We start from the raw sequence: 23,762 nt of genomic DNA, 5'->3' as shown, positions 1-23,762 counted from the left end.
TACAAAGTACAAATAAGAAGTAGAATCCAACGAGCAAGTGAGAGTTTGCAAGAATTTGAAGCAAATATTGCTTGTATAGCGCTGTTGGCCTATCCAGAGGCACCAGACAACGTTTTGGAAGAAATCGCTGTAGATGCCTTCGTCAATGGGTTAAGAGACATTGAACTACAGAAAGCTTTACGACTAGCAAGACCGAAAGTTTTAGATGAAGCGCTCGCTATTGCCTTGGAACATGAAACAGCTAGTCAAGTTTCACGGAGCTATCGAGTACGAACCTCTGAAGAGAGCGACGAACAAAACGAGAAACGTCTGGAGGAAATCGTACGGAAAGTAGTTCGCAACATGATGCCGAAGAGACACGAAACCAGATGTTCGAATGATGGCGACGTAGGTCACATTCGCCGTAAATTGCAAGAAAATAATACAACAGTCAGAAAGCTAGAACAAATGGAACACAGGGCTGGAAAGAGTCATTCAAATGATGATGCTCAGTCAAGACGGGCATACAGTGCAAATCGTAATCATTGTCTTGAATTAGAAGAACGACTTTGCCCCGTGAGACGAACCGCCGTCATTAATGATCAATGGCAGCCTCAACAGCTACAAGACGCTCAAGCAGATGATCCATGTATAAAAAGAGTATTGGATTGGATGCGTCGAAGTGGAAGACCTTCTTGGCAAGACATTAGTGCATGTAGTCCAGAAGTCAAGTGTTACTGGAGCCAATGGAATTGCCTAGTGCTGAAAGATGATCTTCTGTATAGGACCTTTGAGAACGATGATGGTACAGAAACTAAGCTTCAGTTGATGGTACCTAAAAGTAAAGTGTCAGAAGTTTTACGTCAGTTGCATGACGGTTCATCAGGTGGACACTTTGGTATTACGAAGACTCTGCAAAAGGTTCGAGAACGGTTCTATTGGGTGAACTGTAAAGATGATGTAAGAAGATGGTGCCGGAAATGTGAACTGTGTGCAACCAGTAATGGTCCAGTTGGTAAAAAGAGGGCACCCCTGAAACAGTACAATGTTGGTAGTCCTATGGAAAGAGTAGCAATCGACATTGCAGGTCCACTTCCAGAGACGAATGATGGAAATAAATATGATTCTCGATGCAAGAGTGAAAGCTATGAAGTAGGTGATCTTGTTTGGCTTTATAATCCACAACGTCGTCGAGGCTTGTCTCCCAAACTGCAAAAACAATGGAAAGGTCTGTATGAAATTAAAAAGAAAATAAATGACGTAATATACCGAATTAAGAAGTTGCCGAAAGGTAAACCAAAAGTAGTTCACATAAATCGTCTTGCACCATATGCTGGTTCAAATGAAACAGAAGAAGCACGTACCCTTCAACATAAGATCAAAGATGACCGGCGACCAAGCTTTAATGAATTTATGTCAAATTACGCAGAGAGAAAGAGTGCTAGATTCGGCGTGACCACAGAAGTTCAACAGGATCTTTTTAGTGTTCCGCATAACGTCTCTCTAGCCCACTGTGTTGCCCAAGATCTTGAGATGACTAAAGGAATCTCATCCGTATTTTATAAGAAATTCGGTCGTTTGGACGAGTTAAAAAACCAACAGCCTAAAGTTGGAAGAGTACTGAGATTAGAAGATGGTTCTCGATCTTTGCTGTATATGGTGACCAGGAAGTCGTATACAGACAGGGCAAGCTACGAGGATATATGGCGTGCTCTAACTAATTTGAAGAAAATTGTGTGCAATTACGACATCAAGAATTTGGCCTTACCCAAAATAGGCCATGCACTAGATAATCTGGACTGGAAGATTGTCAGAAGCATGCTTGAAGTGATCTTCCGAGAAACCGGCGTACGAATTACTGTGTGTTGCATTAACCCGATGAGATCGTATCCTTCAAAGTCAGTAGACTGTTATTTCTTTCTAAAGGGTTCATGCAGAGCTGGAGAGTCCTGTAGATTCCGCCATCCTGTGCCTACATATAGAGTTGCTGATCGGGACGATCAGATTTAAGAGGGGAGCAGTGTTACAAACATGCTCTCGGCATGGCCCAGGTAACGGTTGCATTGCATCTCTAATACCCTTCCAGAAGCTTCTCCGTGTATCGAGTGCGAGAGAGAATAACCGGTCACGTAGGGGAACTAGAGGTGGGACAACGCCAGAATATTCTCGAACGTAGTAACTGTAGTATATATAGGTAACAATGTTAGAAGTAGAGTTAGTCGATAAGAGAGTACCGAACTGTAAAGTTATAAATAAATATATTTATATAAATTCGAACCGCTCGTTTTATTTAATCACGCTACATTAATAAAAACAAGAGTACTGGACATTCTAAAATATTCGTGAAATTTTGTTTCATCGTAAAATAACATAGGATGTACACTCCATCTTCTTTGTTTCCGCCTTTTCCACTCTTGCTCTTCCTCTTGATCAAGTAATAATGCCAACACGGTGAGATTTTCTATCCAAGCCGCCATATTTTCAACTATCTCTTACACAAAATTATGTAATAACGTTTTCCTCTCTTATTCCACCCGGTACGAACACTGCCACAAGGCGGTTTTATGTAAATATATCATTAAAAATACCCGGACTCGGCACAGACACGGAACGGATACGGCACGGATATGTATAAATTGACCTTTAGTGCGCATTAACTCTGTTTGTCACCAAGATCGTTAAAATTTTGTTTTTACCAAATCTTGTAAAAAGGGATATAAGTCGACATATTGCTGTTGTCATTAAATTATTTTTTTTTATTAGTGGTCTATGATATGTACCAAAAGAATTTTTTTCGTACATCATTGACATTTCTGATAAAAGATCGGCCATTGCTACGAGCTACTTTGAACGCAAGTGTTTATTCATAAGTTCCATCCTTATTGTATTATATCGATGATAGTCTCATTTATCACGATGTGATATTTTTATTTCTACCACAGAATACTCTCCTTTTAAAATATAAACTAGTGACACAAAACGTTAATAAATAAAAAAAAAAACAAGAATTTGACGTCTTTCTTGATATGTGTGAAAAGAGCATTTGATATAATATTAATTAATTTTATGCATTCTTTTAAATTGAAATTTTGTTTACCGAACACACAAATTCACGCAATTTAAATGTAGTGACCATCTGAACAAGTTCCAGTAACTAACTAATACATTAAACAAAGCGGTATTCAGGTACCATTCCATCCCAAAATTATAAGAAAATAGTCTGAAAATAGAATAAAATTGACACTTGTGATTGAAATCTGCTGAACATCTATTGCAAATTGCAATCTCGTCTGGCAACCAGATTTTTTTTTATGTACTATGCTGGCAACTAGTGTTTTGAAAGTTTTGACAGTATTGCCAAGTTTATCCGCTAATTTACCAATGGCCCATTATAAAAATTTTTTCTAATAACTAACTGCAACTAATATCAAAAGAAATAAATAATCATTCATTCGTGTTTTATATAAATTTAAAAAAAAATTAAAAACACCAGATACCATAAAATAATATAATAAAAAAAACATATTGTTTCAAGGCATAAAACATATCTCTTACATATCTCTGATACATATATATAAGGACATGGCAATATCGCAAACCCAATTTTGACGTTTCATTTGTAGCTAACTTAACCGGCAATTTCTTATACTTTTGCCTTTTTGTTTTATTATTTTGTAAGATGCAGTTTTATTATAAAAAGTTATTTTTACTATCACATTATGTTTCAATTCATGATGTAATTTTAACCGTGTATGAGTATAATAACAAACACAAAACATTTAATGTGTGTTCTATAAGTAAACCGTATTCTGTGCTCTCTAAACGTTGCTATTTCACAATGTGATTGGCTATTCTGTCTGTCAAAAATGTCAACATTTATTTAGTGATTTTGTTTTACGGTTGCCTACATTCGACATTGTCATAACTAACTGTATTTGATCGGTGACGAGTGACGAGAGAGAGTGTTGTTAATGAATGAGATACGAGAACGGGAAAGTTTTTTGTTTCGTACGTCATTTGAATAGATTTTCAGTGAAATTTTCATATGACATGACTTTCTAGTGATCATAATGGCCTCAACATCGAGTTGTGACCCGAAAGTGTTGATGGCAAAGGGGAAAAGGGCCACAGCTACTTACATTCATGCCGATTGCTCCAACGAGAGAAATCCGCAACACTTAAATGAAGTTTTGGATAATTTGCTGAACCCCCAGAAGTCTATTGAAGAATGGGAAACAATAGATTGGTGCAAGTGGCTTATGGCAGGGGGCAGAACCCCCGATGAATTTGCTAGCACAGGTGAGAATGACTGAATGACATTTCAGGACATTGTTACCTTGCCAGTGGCCTTGCAAGTTATGTCTTTGAAATCGTCATCCAAGTTATTTTTTTACTGCATATGATCTTTTCGTAACATTTGTATTATATGATAAACAATATTATTTGGTATGATACACACTTATGAGGACATCATCATTTTTTATTTATAGACCAGAGTATTAGCATATCTATACACATTACAAATACAAACATCTCAAAGTCAGTCCGCAATACTATTTAAAAAAAAAAAAGTTAACTTCAGGTCCACTTAGATACAAAATAATATTAAGAATCCATTACCCTCAGAAATTATAATCCAGATCTGACATGAGTTCATTACCCTTACAACAGTAACCAAAACTCAACTCATGTGCAGCACAGAAAGATAATCCAAGTTCATGCAAAATGTTTTTAAGAAATAGGTAAAATGATAGAAAAGTAAATCTTTCAGCTTTTCAATAATCATAAAACTTCTAGTTTAGATAATTTAGTAAAACTCTAGTTTGATATGAAAATTCAATTCTGTGAATTATTTTGATTACAACTTTTATAGAACATGGAAAACATTTCTCAATTAATGATTTGATTATATATAAAATCAGATAAAATATTTTCATCAAATTTCAAACAATTGCATAATTTTTTTCCTTTATATTTTGCATTTGCAGTTATACTTATATTCATAATTTGGTAGAGTTTACTGGCCCTTTACTCAGAACATTCAGACTTAATTCTATTCAATAAGGTCTCACCATTTTTTTCATAATTTTTACAGATCTATTAACAGTACACATTTAAAATGTATATATTTATTTATTTATTAACCAGAGAACTCCTTTTTACAATTCAATTTCAAATATAAATATAAAGAATCCTAATTTATGCTGAACAATAATAAAAACAATAAACAGCAACAAGAAAATCAAACTCATTCCATTAGCTATTGACGAATTCTGAAGAGCAGCTATTATATCCTTGCTGACAAGGAAAACTGAAACTTTTAATTTTTTACTTTTTTAACTTTTTTACTTTTATTTCTCTGAAGTCTTATCTAATTTCCTGATAATAGCATGATTTATCCTATGAAAGGCTTTATTGAAATCAGTATAACTAGCATCCATTTGATTGCCACTCTTTATTGAACTCTTTATTAAATTAATTATATCATTTTGTAATAACAAGAGATTGGTCACAACCATGCTACTCATCAACAATAATATTCTTACAATGCCAAGAAAGAAATTTTGTCACAAGTTCAAACAACTAAGGAATCACACTTAGCTTGCTGATAGCACTGTATTTTTTAACATATACTTGTCACCGATTTTATGTACTGGAGTGACAAAACTGTTTTTCCATGTGTTTGGAAAAATTCTAGTTATAAGTGACCCATTAAACAACATGCAAATGGGTTTACTCAAAGTATAAACACACCTTATGAGAAAATGAGAAGGGATCTTATCTCAAGTTATCTTTTAAACTTTGAATGCCTGTGCAAGAGTTAAATTATAGACAGAATGCATATTAACAGCAGCTAAATGATCAGAATTAGAAAGTTTACCAACATTCAGGTCTTCATTAATATAAACAGAGGAAATATGAGATGCAAAAAGGTTAGCTATTCCGGATCCAGTATCACAGCACTTATTGTCCAAGAACAAATTATTTTGCATCCCATTGAGACCAGAAATTAGAAAATAAAATGTAGTCGTTTTGGGAATGAGAATTTGTGAAGATCATATGAGCCTTCTTTTGTTCTATATATTGTCTGTTTAACTAGTTTGGCCTATTTGATATTGAAAATCACGTAAGTAAGATGAAACTGTCAATCAAATTACCAATGGTGAAGAAAAATAATTATTTTCTAAATTAAAGTTAATCAATTGCAATTAAATTATAAATACATACAAATCATGGATATTTATATGCCTAAAATGCAAATTTAAGTTATAAAAAATGCAAAAAGTCAATTATAGTTATATACTTCTTAATTATAATAATTGACCTTACACATTCTGATAAACATATCGAGGTGTTCGAGCGATAACCCGATAAATGACAAAATTATGAAATCTGGTATTTTTATTTCTTCTGTATTAAAAACACGTCTTCTATCACTGAAAAATTTTTTAAATTGATATTAACATTTTTAAGCTCAATAATTGATAAAAACCAAACATGGTAAAAACCGTTAACTCGTATTTTTAAATAACACCAACCCGATATATAACTTTACTGATAAAAAATACTTTGAAGTAAATATATTTATAATATGAGAATCCGGTAGAATCATTTATCTTCTTTTCCTGTGTAAAGTTACTAATTTTATTAGAAATATTTCTGAGTTAAAAACAGATAATTAATTTTATCGGAAATAGAAATTCATAATAAATTTCTGAAATATAAAATCAGTTCTAGGAAAAATAAGCTAGAACAACTTAACTGCTTTCTTTTTAAAAGAAATTCACAAGTTAAGATTTTAAAAATATATAAATACATCGGATATGAAGATTACAAAGCTGTTAATTTTAACAAAATATATTCATGCGAAAATCCAATAAAGAATTTTATACTACGACACTTTATTAAATTTCAGCACATTTTTGTCCTGCGAAAACCCAGTAAATCAATTTTAGGTTACACGAAGTACAACGATTTACCTTTTTGGGTCGGTAGTTCTGATTAGTTCGCTCATGTCTGAACTTGATTACGGACGTTGCGTTCTCTAACAAGTATAGTTTGATGTTGAATTGTGATGAACTCTGTAGAAATTACTGGAGTCTAGATTTTAAATCTAGAAAAAATTTTATTTTGCACAATATAACTGTAAAACAAATTATGACTAGACTTGTCCTTAAAACTTCCAAAAGAAAGGAACGAAAATTTAGCAAGAAATGTTTCTTTCCACTAGCTAACAACGAACGGATTCCAGTGTGCCAAAAGTTTTTTACAAAAACGCTGTGTATATCCCCAGATGTTATAATAAATGCTGTAGCTAACAGTGATTCTACTGGTTGCTATTCTAAAGAAGACAATCGCGGAAAACAGGAACCAGTTAACACAACAAAGGCTGAAGATGTTCAATTTGTTAAAAGTCGTATTGAATCCTTTTCGGTCATGGAATCTCATTATACCCGAAAGGATACCATTAGAAAATACTTAGATCCCACTCTAAATATCAAAAAAATGTACCAGCTTTACTTAGATAACTGCATCGAAAATAATCGAGACCCTGTTGCTTTACGTAAATATCAATCTATTTTTTGTGAAGAGTATAATCATAAGTTTTTTCACGCCAAAAAAGGACCAGTGTTTTATCTGTGCTAAATATGCTAAGGCTGATCTACAGCAGCAGAGAAAAAACCTTGAAATAATCTACGAAGAACATAAAAAAACAAACGAAATTTGTCAGGCTGCTAAAAGAATAGATAAAGACACGACATTTATGTCTGTAACATTGGATTTACAAGCAATTTTACACATACCCAAAGGATCTATTAGTCAATTACACTATCGTAGAAAATTGGTAGTATACAATCTTACTATTTGGGAATCACCGCTACCCAATAACGCATATTGCTTGTGCTGGAATGAAATGCATGGCAAAAAGGGTAGTTCTGAAATCGGAACTTGTATGTATTACTATTTAAGTGAATGCTTAAGACCTGAGGTTAAGCATGTAACAATTTTTTCAGATACTTGTAGCGGTCAAAACCGCAATCAGTTTATAGCCGTACTGCTGTTGTGGATCGTACAAAATATCGACCAATTGGAAATTATAGAACAAAAGTTCTTAGAAGCAGGACATACTTATATGGAAGTGGATTCTATGTACTCGGCAATAGAATCTGCAAGTAAACATGTAAATGTAACTTGCATGAATGACGAAAAATATATTTCAAACAGCAAGAAAACAGAAAATGAAGACAGTAGACAATGTGAAACATAATATAGGCCCATACAAGGTAAAAGAAATAAAATTTAATGAATTTTTAGAATTAAAGTCACTTGCAGCAAATATATTGCAAAACAGAACAGTAGATTCTGACGGTAATACTGTGCAGTGGTTAAAAATCAAGAGACTAAAATATATTAAAGGTTAAAGAAGGAAATTTTTTTTCAACTACGATCTATCAGAAGAATTAAAGTGTTTAAACGTATCAGAAGATATTGGTTTGAATTAAAAAAAAACTCCTACTCTACGGTCTAAAAGGCAAAAACAAATTTTATCCCAAAAAGCAACCCTAGACTTACCAACTCCGGGTAATTTACCAAAGTTATACAAAAGTACTCTTCCAATAACCGAAGCAAAAAAAAAAAGGATTTAATGAAGATGTGCCAAGAAAACATTTTTCCGGAAGAGCTGCATGCTTGGATATCAAGTTTAAAAACAGGGAATAATGTCTTAGATCGAATTCCAGACGTAATGATGGGAGAAGAATCGGAAGAAGAAGATATTACCTTTTAATTTCCTAAAAAGAATGTAGATTATTATCTGTTTTATTTGAATAAAATACAGTTCATTTTTATTTTATAATTAACAAAATTAAAAATAAAAACCAATAAAATCAAATGTTGTACTCATTCAGCGAGGAAAAACCTGATAAAAATCATGTTTTATTTTTTTTTGTAAATACTTTTTAAAAAGTTAAACTAAAAATAAATTATTCTAACTAAACATTAAATTCTCTACTGTTTGGCTTTAACAAATATTTGAAACAACTTCCTATGACGATTTTAAAGCCTCTTCAATGTTACGAAAATCTTTAATCGTGATTATCTCCAAACAATGATTTTGTTAGTTATCGGGTTTTCGCTCGAACCCCTCGATATAGAACCACAATATTAGATAGCATACAATACTTTTATTTAATTTAAAATGAAATCCTTTATAAACAAGCTGTACATAACGGCTACTAGGAAGGTGAATTAAGTAAAAACTTACGTATTAAATATTTTCTGTTGACCAGTGAAACTAGATGCATTTGTCTAGTGAATTAAAAAACATATGTCTGCATTTAAAATTCTAATTTGCCTGTATCTGACAGAGATGTAACTGTAAATGTACCTAGAGGATGGTTTCTCTGATTGGATAAAATCATTGATTTCACACTATGATTTCACTCATTGGATAAAATTAGTGAAATGGTGGATATCTGAATTAGTATCTTTTAGTTTTATTAATGTGATCCAAGATTTGTTCAAGTAAAAAGCAGAACTGAGTTTATATCATACTATTACTTACTGTTATTTAGTTAATTTTTCTATGGATTTTTTATCTTTTGTTAAACAAATCTTCAAATCCTATTTTCTTATTTTACATATTGTATTCCAAGGTCTCTAGCAAGGTATCAGAAAGAACATTAACAAAACATATTGATAGTTTTTTTAAGTTCTATACAATGTTGGTACATTATTGCAGTCCCAGAATACACATCTAAGTAAATACTTTCTACATTTGCTTCTATAGGAGACAGTTATTACCTATTTGTAATCCAAATGTTGTCAAGTCTTTGTTATACTTGACAAAAGACCACTGACCAAAATCTTTCGTCCAATTTACAGAATTAGAATGGATACCTTGAATTATTGTTTTAATACTAAATATACTACAATAAGAAAAAATAAGTAGTAGTTACAATATTGTCAGACTACTAAGTTACAACCATGAAAAGAAAAACACTAAAATCTTTAAAAACCACTAAAATTCTTTATTGTCTTGATATGTACAGTGTATCTACAATATGGAGATCTAAAGTGAGTGTTTTCAGGTATCTTCGTAACATGAAGCTCAATCAAGATTTAAACAAATTATTAAGTCTCTCACTGGTTATATTCCAGTTTTATTGTAAAGTGATCTATTTGATGAATTGTGAAGTAGGTTATCAGGATTTTAGCAATTTCCAAAGGCTATCTATTGCATCCACTTTGATATTATTTTTAGCAGGACCTTTACAACTATAGAAAATTGTAGAACCTTATTCCACCATGGGTCTGCAAATAATTTTATAAATATTGGCAGCAGTTTCAATTCTCTCACTCTAGTATGTTAAGCTTTTAAAGTCTTTTGCTCTAGTTATAATTTTTCTTTTTTTACATGGTGTGTTTTAGTTGAACTTTAATTTGTTGTCTTCAATTCCCAAATACTTGACATATTAGGATTGTTTAATAATATTGTTACATATGTTGACAGTTGTAGAGTGATCTTGGATTCTATGGATAAATATTATTTGTGTTATAGGGATTTATTATTAGTCTTCATTTATTGGCCCAAGATATTGTGTCATCCACCTGCCTATGTAATGAGTTAATTGTACTTATTAAATTCTTACCAAAAGATGTCTTTTGCTGTGTCAACCTACAAATTGTAAAAAATTATTATTGGTTTGTACAGTAGAAGTTATACAGTAGAGGTCACAACAGTGAACCTTGTGGAACTTTTTGTTACATTGAAAATGATTGGGAAAATGTTCCATTAATTTGGACTATACACCTGTGTCTTTTAAGAAAATCATCAACAATCAATAGTAGTAAAGTAAATCCTCTGAAGTTTGTATAATAATGCCAAACAGTGTCAAAAGCCTTTTTGATATCCAAGAGAAGTCCGGCAGTCTTCAGTCCTTGTAATTTTGCTGCCTACATTGGATGTTACTATTGAAAGAGGATGGATTGTTGATGATTTTTCCTTGAATCCAAACTGATGTGCTTTAATATGTTGGTTTAATTCTTCATATAATCTTCCTTAAATAATTTTTTCTCAAAAATTCTTTCTATTATTAGGAGAAGAGTGATTGAACAGTAATTTTGAGTTAATTTGTGGTTAGTATTAATACCTGTCTTTCATTCATCAGAGAAGAAATGATTTATTATGTAATAGTCATATACTTATATGCTTCTTATTTCCTTATGAATAACAGGATCTAGTTGTCTAAGGATTTTACAGTTGATGGAATCTTTACCTTAAGCTGTGTTTTTTTCTTTATATAAAGCTTCGTCATATTTATCTTCTGTGGTGATCAGAAGGGCATTCAGATTATGATTGTTCTCATAAAAATTTCCAAACCAATTTTCCACCTCATCTAATGTAACTATCTATATTTAATCAATCAAAATTATTATCCCCACTAAATTCATAGGTTTCTTCAGTGTACTTTGCAAAAGCATTATTCATCCATATTATATGACTGGCCATCATTTACTAGCTCTGAAATTTGTTGTCTAAATGATTTTTATTTCGACTCCCTTTAAGGAGTCTATATTCTTATATGCTAGGATCCATTTATGTTGTTTAAATTGTGATAAAAGTTTGTAAATATCTTTGTTTAGTTTGTTAAATTGTGATTTTGATTCACATGCATCATTGATTTGGATCTGCCTGAGTAATTGTAATTAAAAGGTGATTTCTTTTGCCTGGGTGAATTTTTTATTATTAATTTAGACAACATAGCCTTGACATTTTTAATGTAATTTGGTCAAATGTCATTCTGTACATACTATTTACATTCTGTACATTACATTTTGACATGTTAGGTAGTTTAACTTCATGAATATGATTTGGATCAAGCTGTAGATTAAAATCAAATTGCAGAGCTAGATCACTGCCCAGAAAAGTACAGTTATGATATTATTTATATTTTTAGCACATAGCAATATAATCGGAGTTGTGCTTGGATCACCTGCCATGATAAACATAGAAGCTGTAGGTATTTAACAAAAATTGAAATTTTTAAGGAAACATTTGATTTGCTTCATATGTGGAATACTTGACTTTGGGTTAAAATCGCCAATGATTATTGAATAATGATAAAGGGATGCTTTAGTAAGATTGTTTCTTCGATTAAGGAATAATTGTGAATTTAGCCAATGAAAATATATAATTTAGAGTGTTTGAAGGGGAATAAAACATGGATGCAGATCTTGAGAGGGTTGTTTATTCTCAGAAGGGTTTCTTTACGCATTTTCAATGTTTTCTGGATTGAATAAGGCTGCCTCTTCTGAAATTTTGGTTTAATTTTTCTTTTTTCTTGGTTTATAGACCAGTTATAATATGAATTAATACAATTTTTATTTTTGCTCTCTATACAAATTTTGTCATATTTAATAGTTGTTTGAATGTTCTCTCAGACTACTAGATGCTTTTACTATGCTTGAAAATCCGTGGATAAATGTAGAAGAGAAATTGTGTGATCTATTTTATAAAGCATTACTTGTATCCAGGAGTTTCTGTATATTGTTGATTTATGAACAATAAATGTAATGCAGTTGCATCAGTATTTTTTTTAAGTTGTACTGAGCCAAGAAATATCATTGACAGTCAAAAGCAAAAGTACTTTTCTATTATGGTATGAATTATTTTGTGCATTTCTCTGTACGAGTGTTTTTTTGAAATGTTTTCAGTGCTTTTGTTTAGTATAAAAACTTTTTAGTAAAAACTAATACATCTGAGTAAAAAATTACTCTTATCATTACAAAGTGTGTAAGGTCATGTCATAGTTCTACAAAACTGACATTGAAAACTAAAATATTATCTTCAAAAAGTTGTATCGTTTTTAATGTTATGATGTAATGTTAAGTTAAAAAAAACAAATTAGTTGATTTTACTTTAAAATTTAATTGTTATTGTCTGTCTTGTTGTATTTTGTTAATCATAATTTAGATTTAAATATGATAACATGTCAGAACTTGGAGTTTGAAATAATAGTTTTGAAATAATTAATCTCTATATTGATTTCACTTTTTCCCTTTTTGGTAATATTAAAAGCATGTAAAGACAAGAAATATAGGATGATAAGAAGGCAGAGAAAAACAAATATAGGGGAAAAATGAATGAACTCGTTGAAATCATCATATCAAAAAGGACTGGAAAATGTGTGCACATAAACATCAAACTGTTATGTTTTATCGACGTTGTTTTATGGAATTGAAACTTGGACCTTGAATGTGACGTTAATGAAAAACCTGGAATCATTAAAATTGTGGGTGTATAAAAGAATTCTGAAAATATCGTGAACAGAACAGGCCACAAACAAAGAGGTTCTGGCAAGGATGATAAAGAAATTATACAATCTTCAGATAACTGATTAATTATCTTTGGTTAAGATCCACTCCGGATACATTGCTGTTCTTTGTATAGTTGGCTGTAAAAACTCTCTATAGTGTTCATAATTTGATCTCGATCCTCAATGATTTGCTGCTGTTCATTTCTTAATTTGTGGATGTTTTTTCTTCCAATGGACATGTTCTTTCTGAGTACTTTCAAGCTTTTGTTTTCTTCTGTTAGTTCTTCTCTAGTTATTTCAATTGTATTATATTGACTCGGATCCTTTCTAACCTCATTTTTAATTTTCTTATTCAAGATTATTAGTGCATTTTGGTTATGATCCTAATTTTCTCTAATTGTTCTTCTTTCCTCTAGAAGATGTTTTGTGCTGTGGCTTAATTTTTGTTTTTATTTTCAGTATGAGGACAGTATTTCTTGTCTGCTTCTTTCAATGCTTGAATAATATTGTTCATTTGATTGATACTGATATTTTCTAAGTCATGTATAGCCAAACTAGTATTTTCTTCGTAAAGTGTTACATCTCCTGGGAACATCCATCTTCCACCCTTCTTTTTGATGATCATTTTTGTTTTTTCGACTTCAATGTTAAAAGTGGTCTTTGCTCTAATTGACCCCCTGTTGAAAATTTATTCAATACTGTTACATCCTGAACTATATCTTTCCGATTTGATATTATGAAATCAATCTCATTTTTTATTCTTTGGTTCAGACTTTTCCATGTCTATTTTCATACATTGAGTTTCCTTTCTGAAGAATGAGTTCATCACAAAGAAATTCTCCTGATATAAGAAGTCAAGAAGCCTGTTACCTCTCCTATTTGTCTCACCAAATCCTAATTTGGCATTGAAATCTCCAATTACCATTGTTTAATGAGTTTTTGAAGTTTGTATAGCTGCTCTAATATCTTCATAAAATTGATCAACTTCCTCTTCTGAGTGGCTCGTAGTTGGTGCGTAAGCCTGTATAATTTTAAGTTTGTATCTTGGATTTACAAACTTTTGTAATTTTAAGTTTGTATCTTGGATTTATTCGACAGGGTCCGACATGAAAAACTAATAGAAGTACTGAGAAACAAAGATATAGACAGACGAGACTTACGAATCATTATCAATCTGTATTGGAATCAAAAGGCCAATATAAAGATAGAAGAAAAAAAGTCCGAAAATATAGATATAAAGAGAGGAGTAAGACAGGGCTGTGTTCTGTCACCATTACTGTTTAACGTGTACAGTGAAGCCATATTCCAGAAAGCGATAGCGGATCTGGGTGATGGAATCTCTGTAAACGGAAGAATAGTAAATAACATAAGATTCGCTGATGACACCGTTATGATGGCAGACACCCTGGAATCGCTACAAGAATTGGTAAATAGAATTAACGATTATTGCATTAGATACGGACTAAAAATAAATAAGAGAAAAACTAAATTTATGATTGTCTCAAAAACGCAACATGGAAATGAAAGATTAATAATAGAGCAAACCCAAATAGAAAAAGTAGAGACATATAAATATCTGGGAACCTGGGTTGATGACAAAAATGACCAAAGCAGAGAAATCGAAGTCCAAATTGAAACTGCAAGGCAAGTATTTGTGAAAATGAAGACAATGCTTACCAACAGAGACCTTCAGTTGCATCTCAGATTGAGGGCTCTAAGATGTTACATATTTTCTATCTTACTATACAGAATGGAAGCTTGGACATTGAAGAAACAACACATAAGAAAAATAGAAGCGTTCGAAATGTGGTGTTAAAGAAGAATATTAAAAATTCTGTGGGTTCAAAGCATTACCAATGCTGAGGTACTACGACGTCTAAATAAGGAGTTAGAAATGATGAACAGCATAAAAAGAAGAAAACTAGAATATTTGGGTCACATAACCAGAGGAGAAAAATATGAGCTGCTGAGAATTATTATGCAAGGAAGGATCCAAGGAAGAAGAAGCATAGGAAGAAGACGCATCTCCTGGCTGAAGAACCTTAGAGAATGGTTTAACTGTAGTTCACTACAACTTTTCAGAGCAGCAGCCAACAAAGTGACCATAGCCGTTATGATATCCAACCTCCGATAGGAGATGGAACTTTAAGAAGAATCTTGGATTTAATTGAATAATAAGATAAATGACTGTGGTACATACACTTTTTATTGTAATTATGTTTGGAATAAAGAAATAAAGACAATTGGAATACCTCAGACATATTACAAATGCAGGAAAATACCAAGGACCGAGAGCGTAGGGAGACAGAATATCATGATTGCGCAACCTGAAGGACTGGTACGGATGTACACCAAATGAACTTTTCAGGGCAGCCGTCTCAAAAGTCCAAATAGCTATGATGATTGCCGACCTCCGTCGATCAGATGGCACTTGAAGAAGAAGATATACGTCATTTCCCAACTTCAGAGTTTGTGATGTATTTGGGTACAACTATTTTTTGGTCTTGCAAGGCTACAGGACTTAAAGCATATGTCAGCGAGTATAACAAAATTTTTAAAATAGTTTAAAAATTATATTAGTTAAGCACGTGTTGCGATGAAATCGTTGTTACGATTATTGTTTGATATATTTATATAAACAATATATATCTTTATTAATGATTCATGGAAGAACATTAATATTGCGTGATTTGAAATAAAAGTGATAGCAAAGACATTACATCTGTTGAACTAGCAATATAAAAGAGCCGTAAAGTTTTATAGATCTGTCAAAAAGTTTAAAGCCGTTCCAACAAATGTGAATGAAAAAGAAGCCTATCATTTAATAAAAAAATATATCTTTGTGGAATAAAATCGTACTGGCAATTTACCAGATTCCCATTTATATAGTTACACAGTTGTAGCGTATGTTCTCTGTATCATTTGGAAGATATGCATTCAGTCCAATGTTAAATAGTACTATTTCACTTCTTTGACTTCCGTGATATTTCATCAGGTATTCCAAAACACTCAACTGTGTGGCACCTTAAAAGCAGTTGCTTTAATTATCTATATACTCGACTATTAGATTTTTTCGATTTCATTTGATCTCTATTTCTAGGTTGTTTTTGTGGTTGAAAATAAAATTATCATAATAATAAATTACGAAGATTGTCGGTGTTCTAGTCAGTATATTAGAAAATTTTTGATATTGTGCGAAAATATTGAATATATAAATATTGAAAGGTGTTTATTAAATATTGCACAATATATTGCGTCAGTTAACTATATTTTTTCATTTATTGTAAATGTGGTAAACATTGCGTCGTATGTGGTAAATTATGTATTTTTTTTTTTCATTTTTTAACATCAATTTCAAGAAAAAATAATTATCCTTCAGTATAAATTATAAATACAATATTAAAAACAGTATTTCTAAGATTAAAATATAGCAACTATTCCTCTTAACGTGCCATATCAAGTCCCTTTGACATGTCGATTAACACGCTTGACTTTCTTTGTCTTGAGCTATTGTGAACAGTTTTGTTAGACGTATATCGGTCCATTATTTACTTGTTTTCTACCAATTCCCCTGCGTCCTTCGATTTTACTCATCATAATTAGTCGACTGTTTTCACCGCATTATATGTGATAAGATTTTCCTGGATTTGACGCTATCAACCAACTGACGAGTAGCCTCTGCTTTGTTGAGAACTGTTTCATTTGTCTGAGAATTCAAATCATTCATGCTTGCTAAGAATTTACCCTCAGTAATGGTTTCATATGGAGCAAACAAACTCTCTCTGGCTGCCAAATCTATTGTCAGATCTTTTCTTTGCAAAAATTCATTGACATGAGTAATGTTTTTCAACAAAGCATGCCAAAAACACGTCAAAACGATAAACTCAAGTTTCCCAATATTTTCCAAAAGGGAGCTTCACTCATAGTTTGATGTATTGAGAGATCATGATTTTTAAGATGCTCTAGACTCAAGAGCCTGCGCAACGTTACCATAATTTTTACACACACAGCTTCGACCGTATCAAATCTTGCAAACCATCTTTTCTTGGTTTCAGGATTCAATGGCGAAGTTGAAGCCACAAAGAAAGAATACATACTGTTCATTTCGGAAGTTTCGAAATCTAAACCTCAATAATAGCACTTCAAACCACCGAATGAGCATGAATTAAATTGTGGATGAGAATAGAACAAGGGACAAAATATGCTAGCTCGTTCTTCTGAAGTAATCTGGACGATATTGTCGTAGGATTGACTTCTACAGTTCCCCAAGTTAATTCTATCTTTGTGTATTTTTTTTAGGATTTCTTGGCTGAGAGATTCACCTGTTGTGTCACCAACTGGGAAAAATCAATAAAATTACCCTCTACCTTCGGCGTGTTTGTTTTAACCTAAAGAACTACTTGAGTCATTTGCTCACTGTGGCTAATATCCAGAGTGCAATCAAATATTAAGGAAAAATATTTTGCATTCACGGAACTTATATTGTATTTTGTGTAAGAAATACTAGATTTGCGCTTTCTTATGCTGCTCTAGAGCTCAATATAGTGTTAAAGAGGGGCATTGTAATGCGATATAAGTTGTACTGACCAACAACAAGAAAGAAAATGGAGATCTGAGAAAGGAAGATGCTTAGTAAAGGGCAGAGAATATTTGGAGAAGACGAATAAATGAAGAAATAATGATGGCTTGGTCAGATCACACCTATGCCAGAGAACGGAAATGTTAAACGAATCCCGAAGGAGGGACATTTGGGTATAATGAAGAGGATAGAATAGAATAGAAATATGCTGTATTGTCACTGAAAATTGCTAGTTACTTGTACCTACTGTAATTTCTTAGTTATGCGTTAAGAAACTCTTCCACTGAATAATATGGTCTTTCAGATAGATAGGCTTTTGTCAATTTACGGAGGAAAGAAGTTGTAGATTTAAGTTGCAAAGGGAGATGGTTGTATAATTTTTTTGCCGAATATAATATAGATTTCTTTACTAACTCACTGGACGGGATCGGTAAATACACATCAAAGGTTGAATTTCTGGAGTAGTCATGATTAGGTCTTGCTGGACGAACATGTAGGTGTTTACGAATTAAGCAAACAGTTTCTAAAATATATAAAGAGGGAAGAGTTAAAATCCTGTGATTTTTTAAGTAGCTTCTGCAATGTGTTATTCTACTGAGGCTAAAAAGATACCGTATTGCTCTTTTTTTGTAATTTAAAAATAACATCAGATTGGGCAGCTGTACTAGAACCCCAAAAAGAAAGGCCATATCGAAGATGAGACTCGAACAAAGAAAAATTGTCATTTTGGAAGATGCTAAACTGATTTCCTTTGAAAAAGATCTCATTGCATAGCAGGCTGAGGCTAGTTTCTTACTTAACATATCGATATGAAGGGACCATTTAAGGTTGCTATGGTATAAAAATACCAAGAAATTTTACAGAATCAACGATACTGATCTGGCTCTTATTAAGAAGCAAGGGTTGAAGAGCTCCTTTATAGGATAATGCTACTGTCTTATCCACGTTAAAAGAGAGTAAATTAAAGTCGGACCAGGTTTTTATTTTCAATAGATCAGAAGTTATAGTTGCATGAAGATTGGCAATATTAGAGTTTCTCCAGATAATACTGGTAATTACTGGCTAACAAAAAGAAAAATATTTTCATCTATTTTTAAGTTAGTGATGTCATTTATAAAGATAAGGAAAGTAGAGGACCCAATACTGAGCCTTGTGTTACTCCACGTACAATGCTTTTGTGACTAGTGTCAGTATCATTTCCTCTAACTAGTTGTTTCCTAGTTATCTAGGACATATTTACAGAGGAGAAAAATACAACTTTCTAAGACTTATAATGGAAGGAAAAGTGGAAGGAAGAAGAGGTCCAGGAAGAAGAAAATGCTCCTGGTTGAAAAATGTAAGAGACTGGACAGGCATGGACACACATTCGATACTAAGAACAGCTCAAGATAGAGAGCAATTTGCTGTAGTTATAGCCAACCTTCAGTAATGGAGAAGGCACCTTAAGAAGAAGTTGTTTCCTATTCCTCAAGTAAGATTGCTGGAAGACGTGATTAATCCTGCCTTGACTAATATTATCGAAAATGATCAACAATAATATGATGATTATTTGACTTTTCAACAGGAACGTGCTCCTACGCATTATGCTTCACTTGTTCGTCAATATATATACTAAAATTTTCCACAGTTTTGGATTGGAAGGAGAGGCAATATCGAATCGCCTCCTTGGTCACTAGATTTGTTTTCCCTTGATTTTTTTTGTGGGGAAAGCTAAAAAGTAAAATCTATAAAACACCATCCGCTTCTTTAGAAGATTTAAGTCAACGAATACCTACGAATCACTCAGCAAATGCTTCGGATAATGGAAGAACGTTTTATACAAACCATTATCATTGTGTGGGCATCCGGAAGTCATTAGTTTGACCATCAGGTCAACTAAGAAATAAGTAACCAACTAAAAATATTAATTGTATTAAATTATTGGATCGAATTTAAAAATTTAAAAACTACTATATAGCGTTGATTGAGATATTATCAACGTGTATAGTTAATTGCAAGAGCTTTCAAACGGTATGTTATTTGACCCCCATTGCCATTAAAAAAGTTAGGGTGATTATTACGCTGGCTTAGGGGTCAAAGTAAAATAATCGAAAATACCGGAAAAATGTGGCTGTGTTTTTTAAAAATGTTGTCGGTAGTTCCTGATAATGCCTCTGTTTCGTTGTCGTCTGAGCCTCCCCGTATATAAAACCACCCGATGCCGAGTTCGCCATTGTTGTAGGTTATGTATTCGTACCATTATTTGTTGTGACCTAAGAATCAAAAACGTTTGTATTTTAAGAATCAAAAACTTTCGCGTGTTTTGAGGAAACCTAATTAATTATTTCTTTAAACCATCAAAAAATATATTGCAAGTAATTTTTTAATATAAAATATTAGACGCAGTATGATTTTAGTTCGTTATCGACTACTTATAAAATTTGGCAAAGTTCTACATTAAAAAATAAATGAAACTTACTCTCAAACAATTTGAAATTGATCCAAAATATAAAAACAAAGCCAACTATTTATATTATATATCCGTTGGACCTATGAATCAGTGCATAAAGTTTTTGTGTAAAATAAATATTGATCTAATGAGAGCGTAGGTTTTCATGGTCAGAAACAGATTTAATTGTCAGAAAATCTTCCTGGTTTGAATATTACCGTATCTTATTTTTATTATACCGAATTTCCATAGTAATTTAGTTATACAGTGCTCACAACTTAAGAAGTCATATCTTTCTTGCGGTACTTAGAACAAAATATGTAGGACAAACCACCTGACGTATACTTTCGCAAAAAAACATGTCTCATGGACATAAATCAATCCTGAGTTATATGCGTTCATTATGTGATGGGAAGCTCTTTCGAGGCGACAGACTCAGTAAAACACAGGTTTAAATAGAAATAAATCTATTAATTCTAACGTATGTACAAAAATAAAAATAAAATATATTCTATATCCCGCGAGAGTGAATTCCCCGGCGGACGTCTGTAAAAGAAAAATTATTATTACTAACAGAAAATGAAATACGCGAATTCGATCGCACGCAGACTCATACTCGCTTCCACCTCAGTCCAGCGGAAGCGCCAAACGCTCTCGCAATCAAAATATTCGATTGTGCAGATCCACGTTATACTCTGAGTCAGAGTTGACGGTAACGTTCAATCCACCATACCCACGAGTTCTGCTTGATTAAGGACAGAGCATAATCCTCATTGCGGAAGTCTTTCTGTCCGGGTTGGCTCGCAGATTCAATGCACTAGCGAGCCAGATAGCCTAGAGCGTTAGCCACAAGACTCATTTAACTTCGCCAGCCGCTCGCTTTAAATAGCCGCTCCGGACCCCACCTCGTCGTCTTGTCGTGGAAATGGATGCGTGATTATCGACACTCCCACGGTTTGAACTGTTGAACGCTGTTGCTGTAGGACGTTCAGCACATCGTTACAATTTATGCCAGCGATTCTCAAATTTTTGGTGGCAGAACCTTTTAAAAAACTTAAATTTTTAACGGAACCCTAAAGCCCTAAAGCAGGTTATGGGCAGCAGTTATTGGCAATAAAATTTTCCGCCCAATTTTGCTTTGTGGTACCAGCAAGACGGAATTGCTCTTGATTATGATGCGACCGTTCGTATTTATTTGAACTGAATATTTCCAAATTAATGATTTGGGAGAAGGGGCTTCGTATAATGACCAACATTACTCCGTTGGATTTATTTTTGTGGAGACATTCAATCAAAAGTATCGGGTCACTCGACCTGATACTATCGACGAACTGAAGGAAAGTGTATGATGGGGATATAAAATACATGTATTGAAAAATACTGAGCAAATAATGAATTATTTGTTTTGAGTTCACTTAAGTCCTCCTCAGTCCGTTCTCCTACGCAAAGATATGGGCGACGTTATGATTTTTGACAAGATTTGATCACCCTGTATTCATAGTCGCCCGCAGATTATTTTTTACAGAATAAGTAGCCCATGCCCGATAAGGGATAAAAGTTCAGCTACATCTGGTATATAATAGTAATTGAATATTATAATAAACAATTTATAAATAAAATAATAAAACTTATCAAGTATTAACAAGAACCAAACAAAATAACAATAAAATAAGTACCAGAAAGTTTAATGTTCCATTGTGGAGTCGAAATGATCTTGAATTTATAAGCGGCATAATACTGCATGAATGTTGTAATATTTTCCTATATTTTAACTACTGTGCTACGTGCCCTTATACGCGAGCGGTTTAGCTCTAAAAAGATGATTCGAAACGGAATATACCGACTAATTCTTTTTTTGCATTTCTACGGAACGAAACCTTTTTTTATTCGATTTTATTATATTTTTTCAAGTTCAGATATATATTTTTTTATCTTTGCAGGGTCCCAAAATTAACGTTCTCAGCAAAATTCAGCTAATTAGTATGATTTTTAGAGTTTCAGTGGTATTATCGTCTCTGATGACTGGAGTACAAGACGATTTTTAAATTTGTTTTTCCTTTTATTTTGGATATCTGCAACTATAGCGACGTCACAATGATATAATCCATTTTTTAATGATAACCTATATTTTTTCTGTCAAAATTAAAGAGACAATAGAGTTAAGAACGAATTAAGAACTAAGAACGACAATATGTATCACACTAAAGTTAAGAGTTTTTGAGATACTTGGCGATAAAACCCAAAAACTAATTGGACAATTTCACGAAACTATGTTTAATTTTTAACAGCAGAAACAAAAGTATTGGTTATTTAAATAAAAAGAGAACTTTAAATAATAAGGCCCTCAACTCATTGGCAATAAGCCAACCTTTGTTTGAGTTCACTCAACACGTCTTCAAAAGCTTCAGGTCAAATAGCACGAATTTTAATACGAATTCTTTAGCGTAAATATCAGCATTCTCATTACCAGCAATTCCAAGCTCTGGCACCCACAACAAATTTACCTACTTTATTTTGCTTCCCAGTTATTTGAGGGGCTGTTTATGAGTGAATCCATATTTTGGTTAAATTGAAGCGTTTTTTCCTAGGCATTCTTAAGCACAAATCTTTTGGTAGCAGTTCTGTTTGAAATATTGCAGGGTTAATTGACAAATCGCTTTTAGAACCAGTAATTTAAAGTAAAAAATTGATTCGATAATCCATTTCTTTATGTTTGTTTCTATAAGTAGCTCTAAAATTGTTTAAGCATTGTAAAGGTAGGAAAGAAATTGATGATTTTCATACAGCAGAAAAGGTTTTTATTTGCCAGACAATATCTGGTTTTATGGATCAATGACTTGTTTACTCCGATTAACAAACAAAAATCCTGTCAATAGTTTAACACGTGCGACGTCACAAACTAAAATATCACCGTGCATAAATAAACTAATAAAATATGCAAATTGGCAGTCGGTTAAAACAAATTCTGATGTCATGAGGGAAAATTAGATAAGGCATGTCAATGTAAAACGAAAGTTTCGCTAATTAATGTAAAAATCGAATTGTAAAACTGGATTTTAGTCTTTATTAAATTTTAGAAATACAAAAAACGTTTGTACAATTTGCATTTAGGTAAATTCATATTGTCAACGATTTTCGAATTCATAAAAATTACGGCTGTTACTGCGTCGTTGCCAGATTCATAATTGCTTCCTAATCACACTAGATAGTAGATCAATTGTATAAATGTATGTATTATGGTAATTATAATATACTTCCTATATTATATTAAATTTATTAATTTAAAGGAAATAATGAATACCAATTTAAAAAGATCGAGAAATGGGGGCGATTCAGTTTGAGCAAAAGAATACATAGTAGAATATTCTAATACAAATTATTTTAACAAAATTTTTGGGTTAAATCATATTACACGGGCGATGCGGTGTTGCCGTTTCTCAGAATAGCATGTGAATGC

The 23,762-nt window shown here is 32.5% G+C and overlaps 1 protein-coding gene across 1 annotated transcript in view; it reads left to right on the top strand.

Moving 5' to 3' along the window:
* Positions 1–3,904: 3,904 nt before the first annotated feature.
* Positions 3,905–23,762, top strand: part of Ubr3 (Ubr3 ubiquitin ligase) — a 94,905-nt gene continuing 75,047 nt past the window's right edge. Inside the window, exon 1 of the mRNA XM_072541183.1 lies at positions 3,905–4,278. Within this exon, the coding sequence (XP_072397284.1) occupies positions 4,050–4,278 (229 nt within the window). The 5' untranslated portion in view covers positions 3,905–4,049. The remainder of the gene's footprint in view (positions 4,279–23,762) is intronic.

Source organism: Diabrotica undecimpunctata, chromosome 8 (assembly GCF_040954645.1).
Source record: "Diabrotica undecimpunctata isolate CICGRU chromosome 8, icDiaUnde3, whole genome shotgun sequence".
Taxonomy (NCBI): Eukaryota; Metazoa; Arthropoda; class Insecta; order Coleoptera; family Chrysomelidae; genus Diabrotica; species Diabrotica undecimpunctata.
The sequence above is the reverse complement of the archived record's forward strand: the minus strand, read 5'-3'. Positions and strand labels throughout refer to the sequence as shown.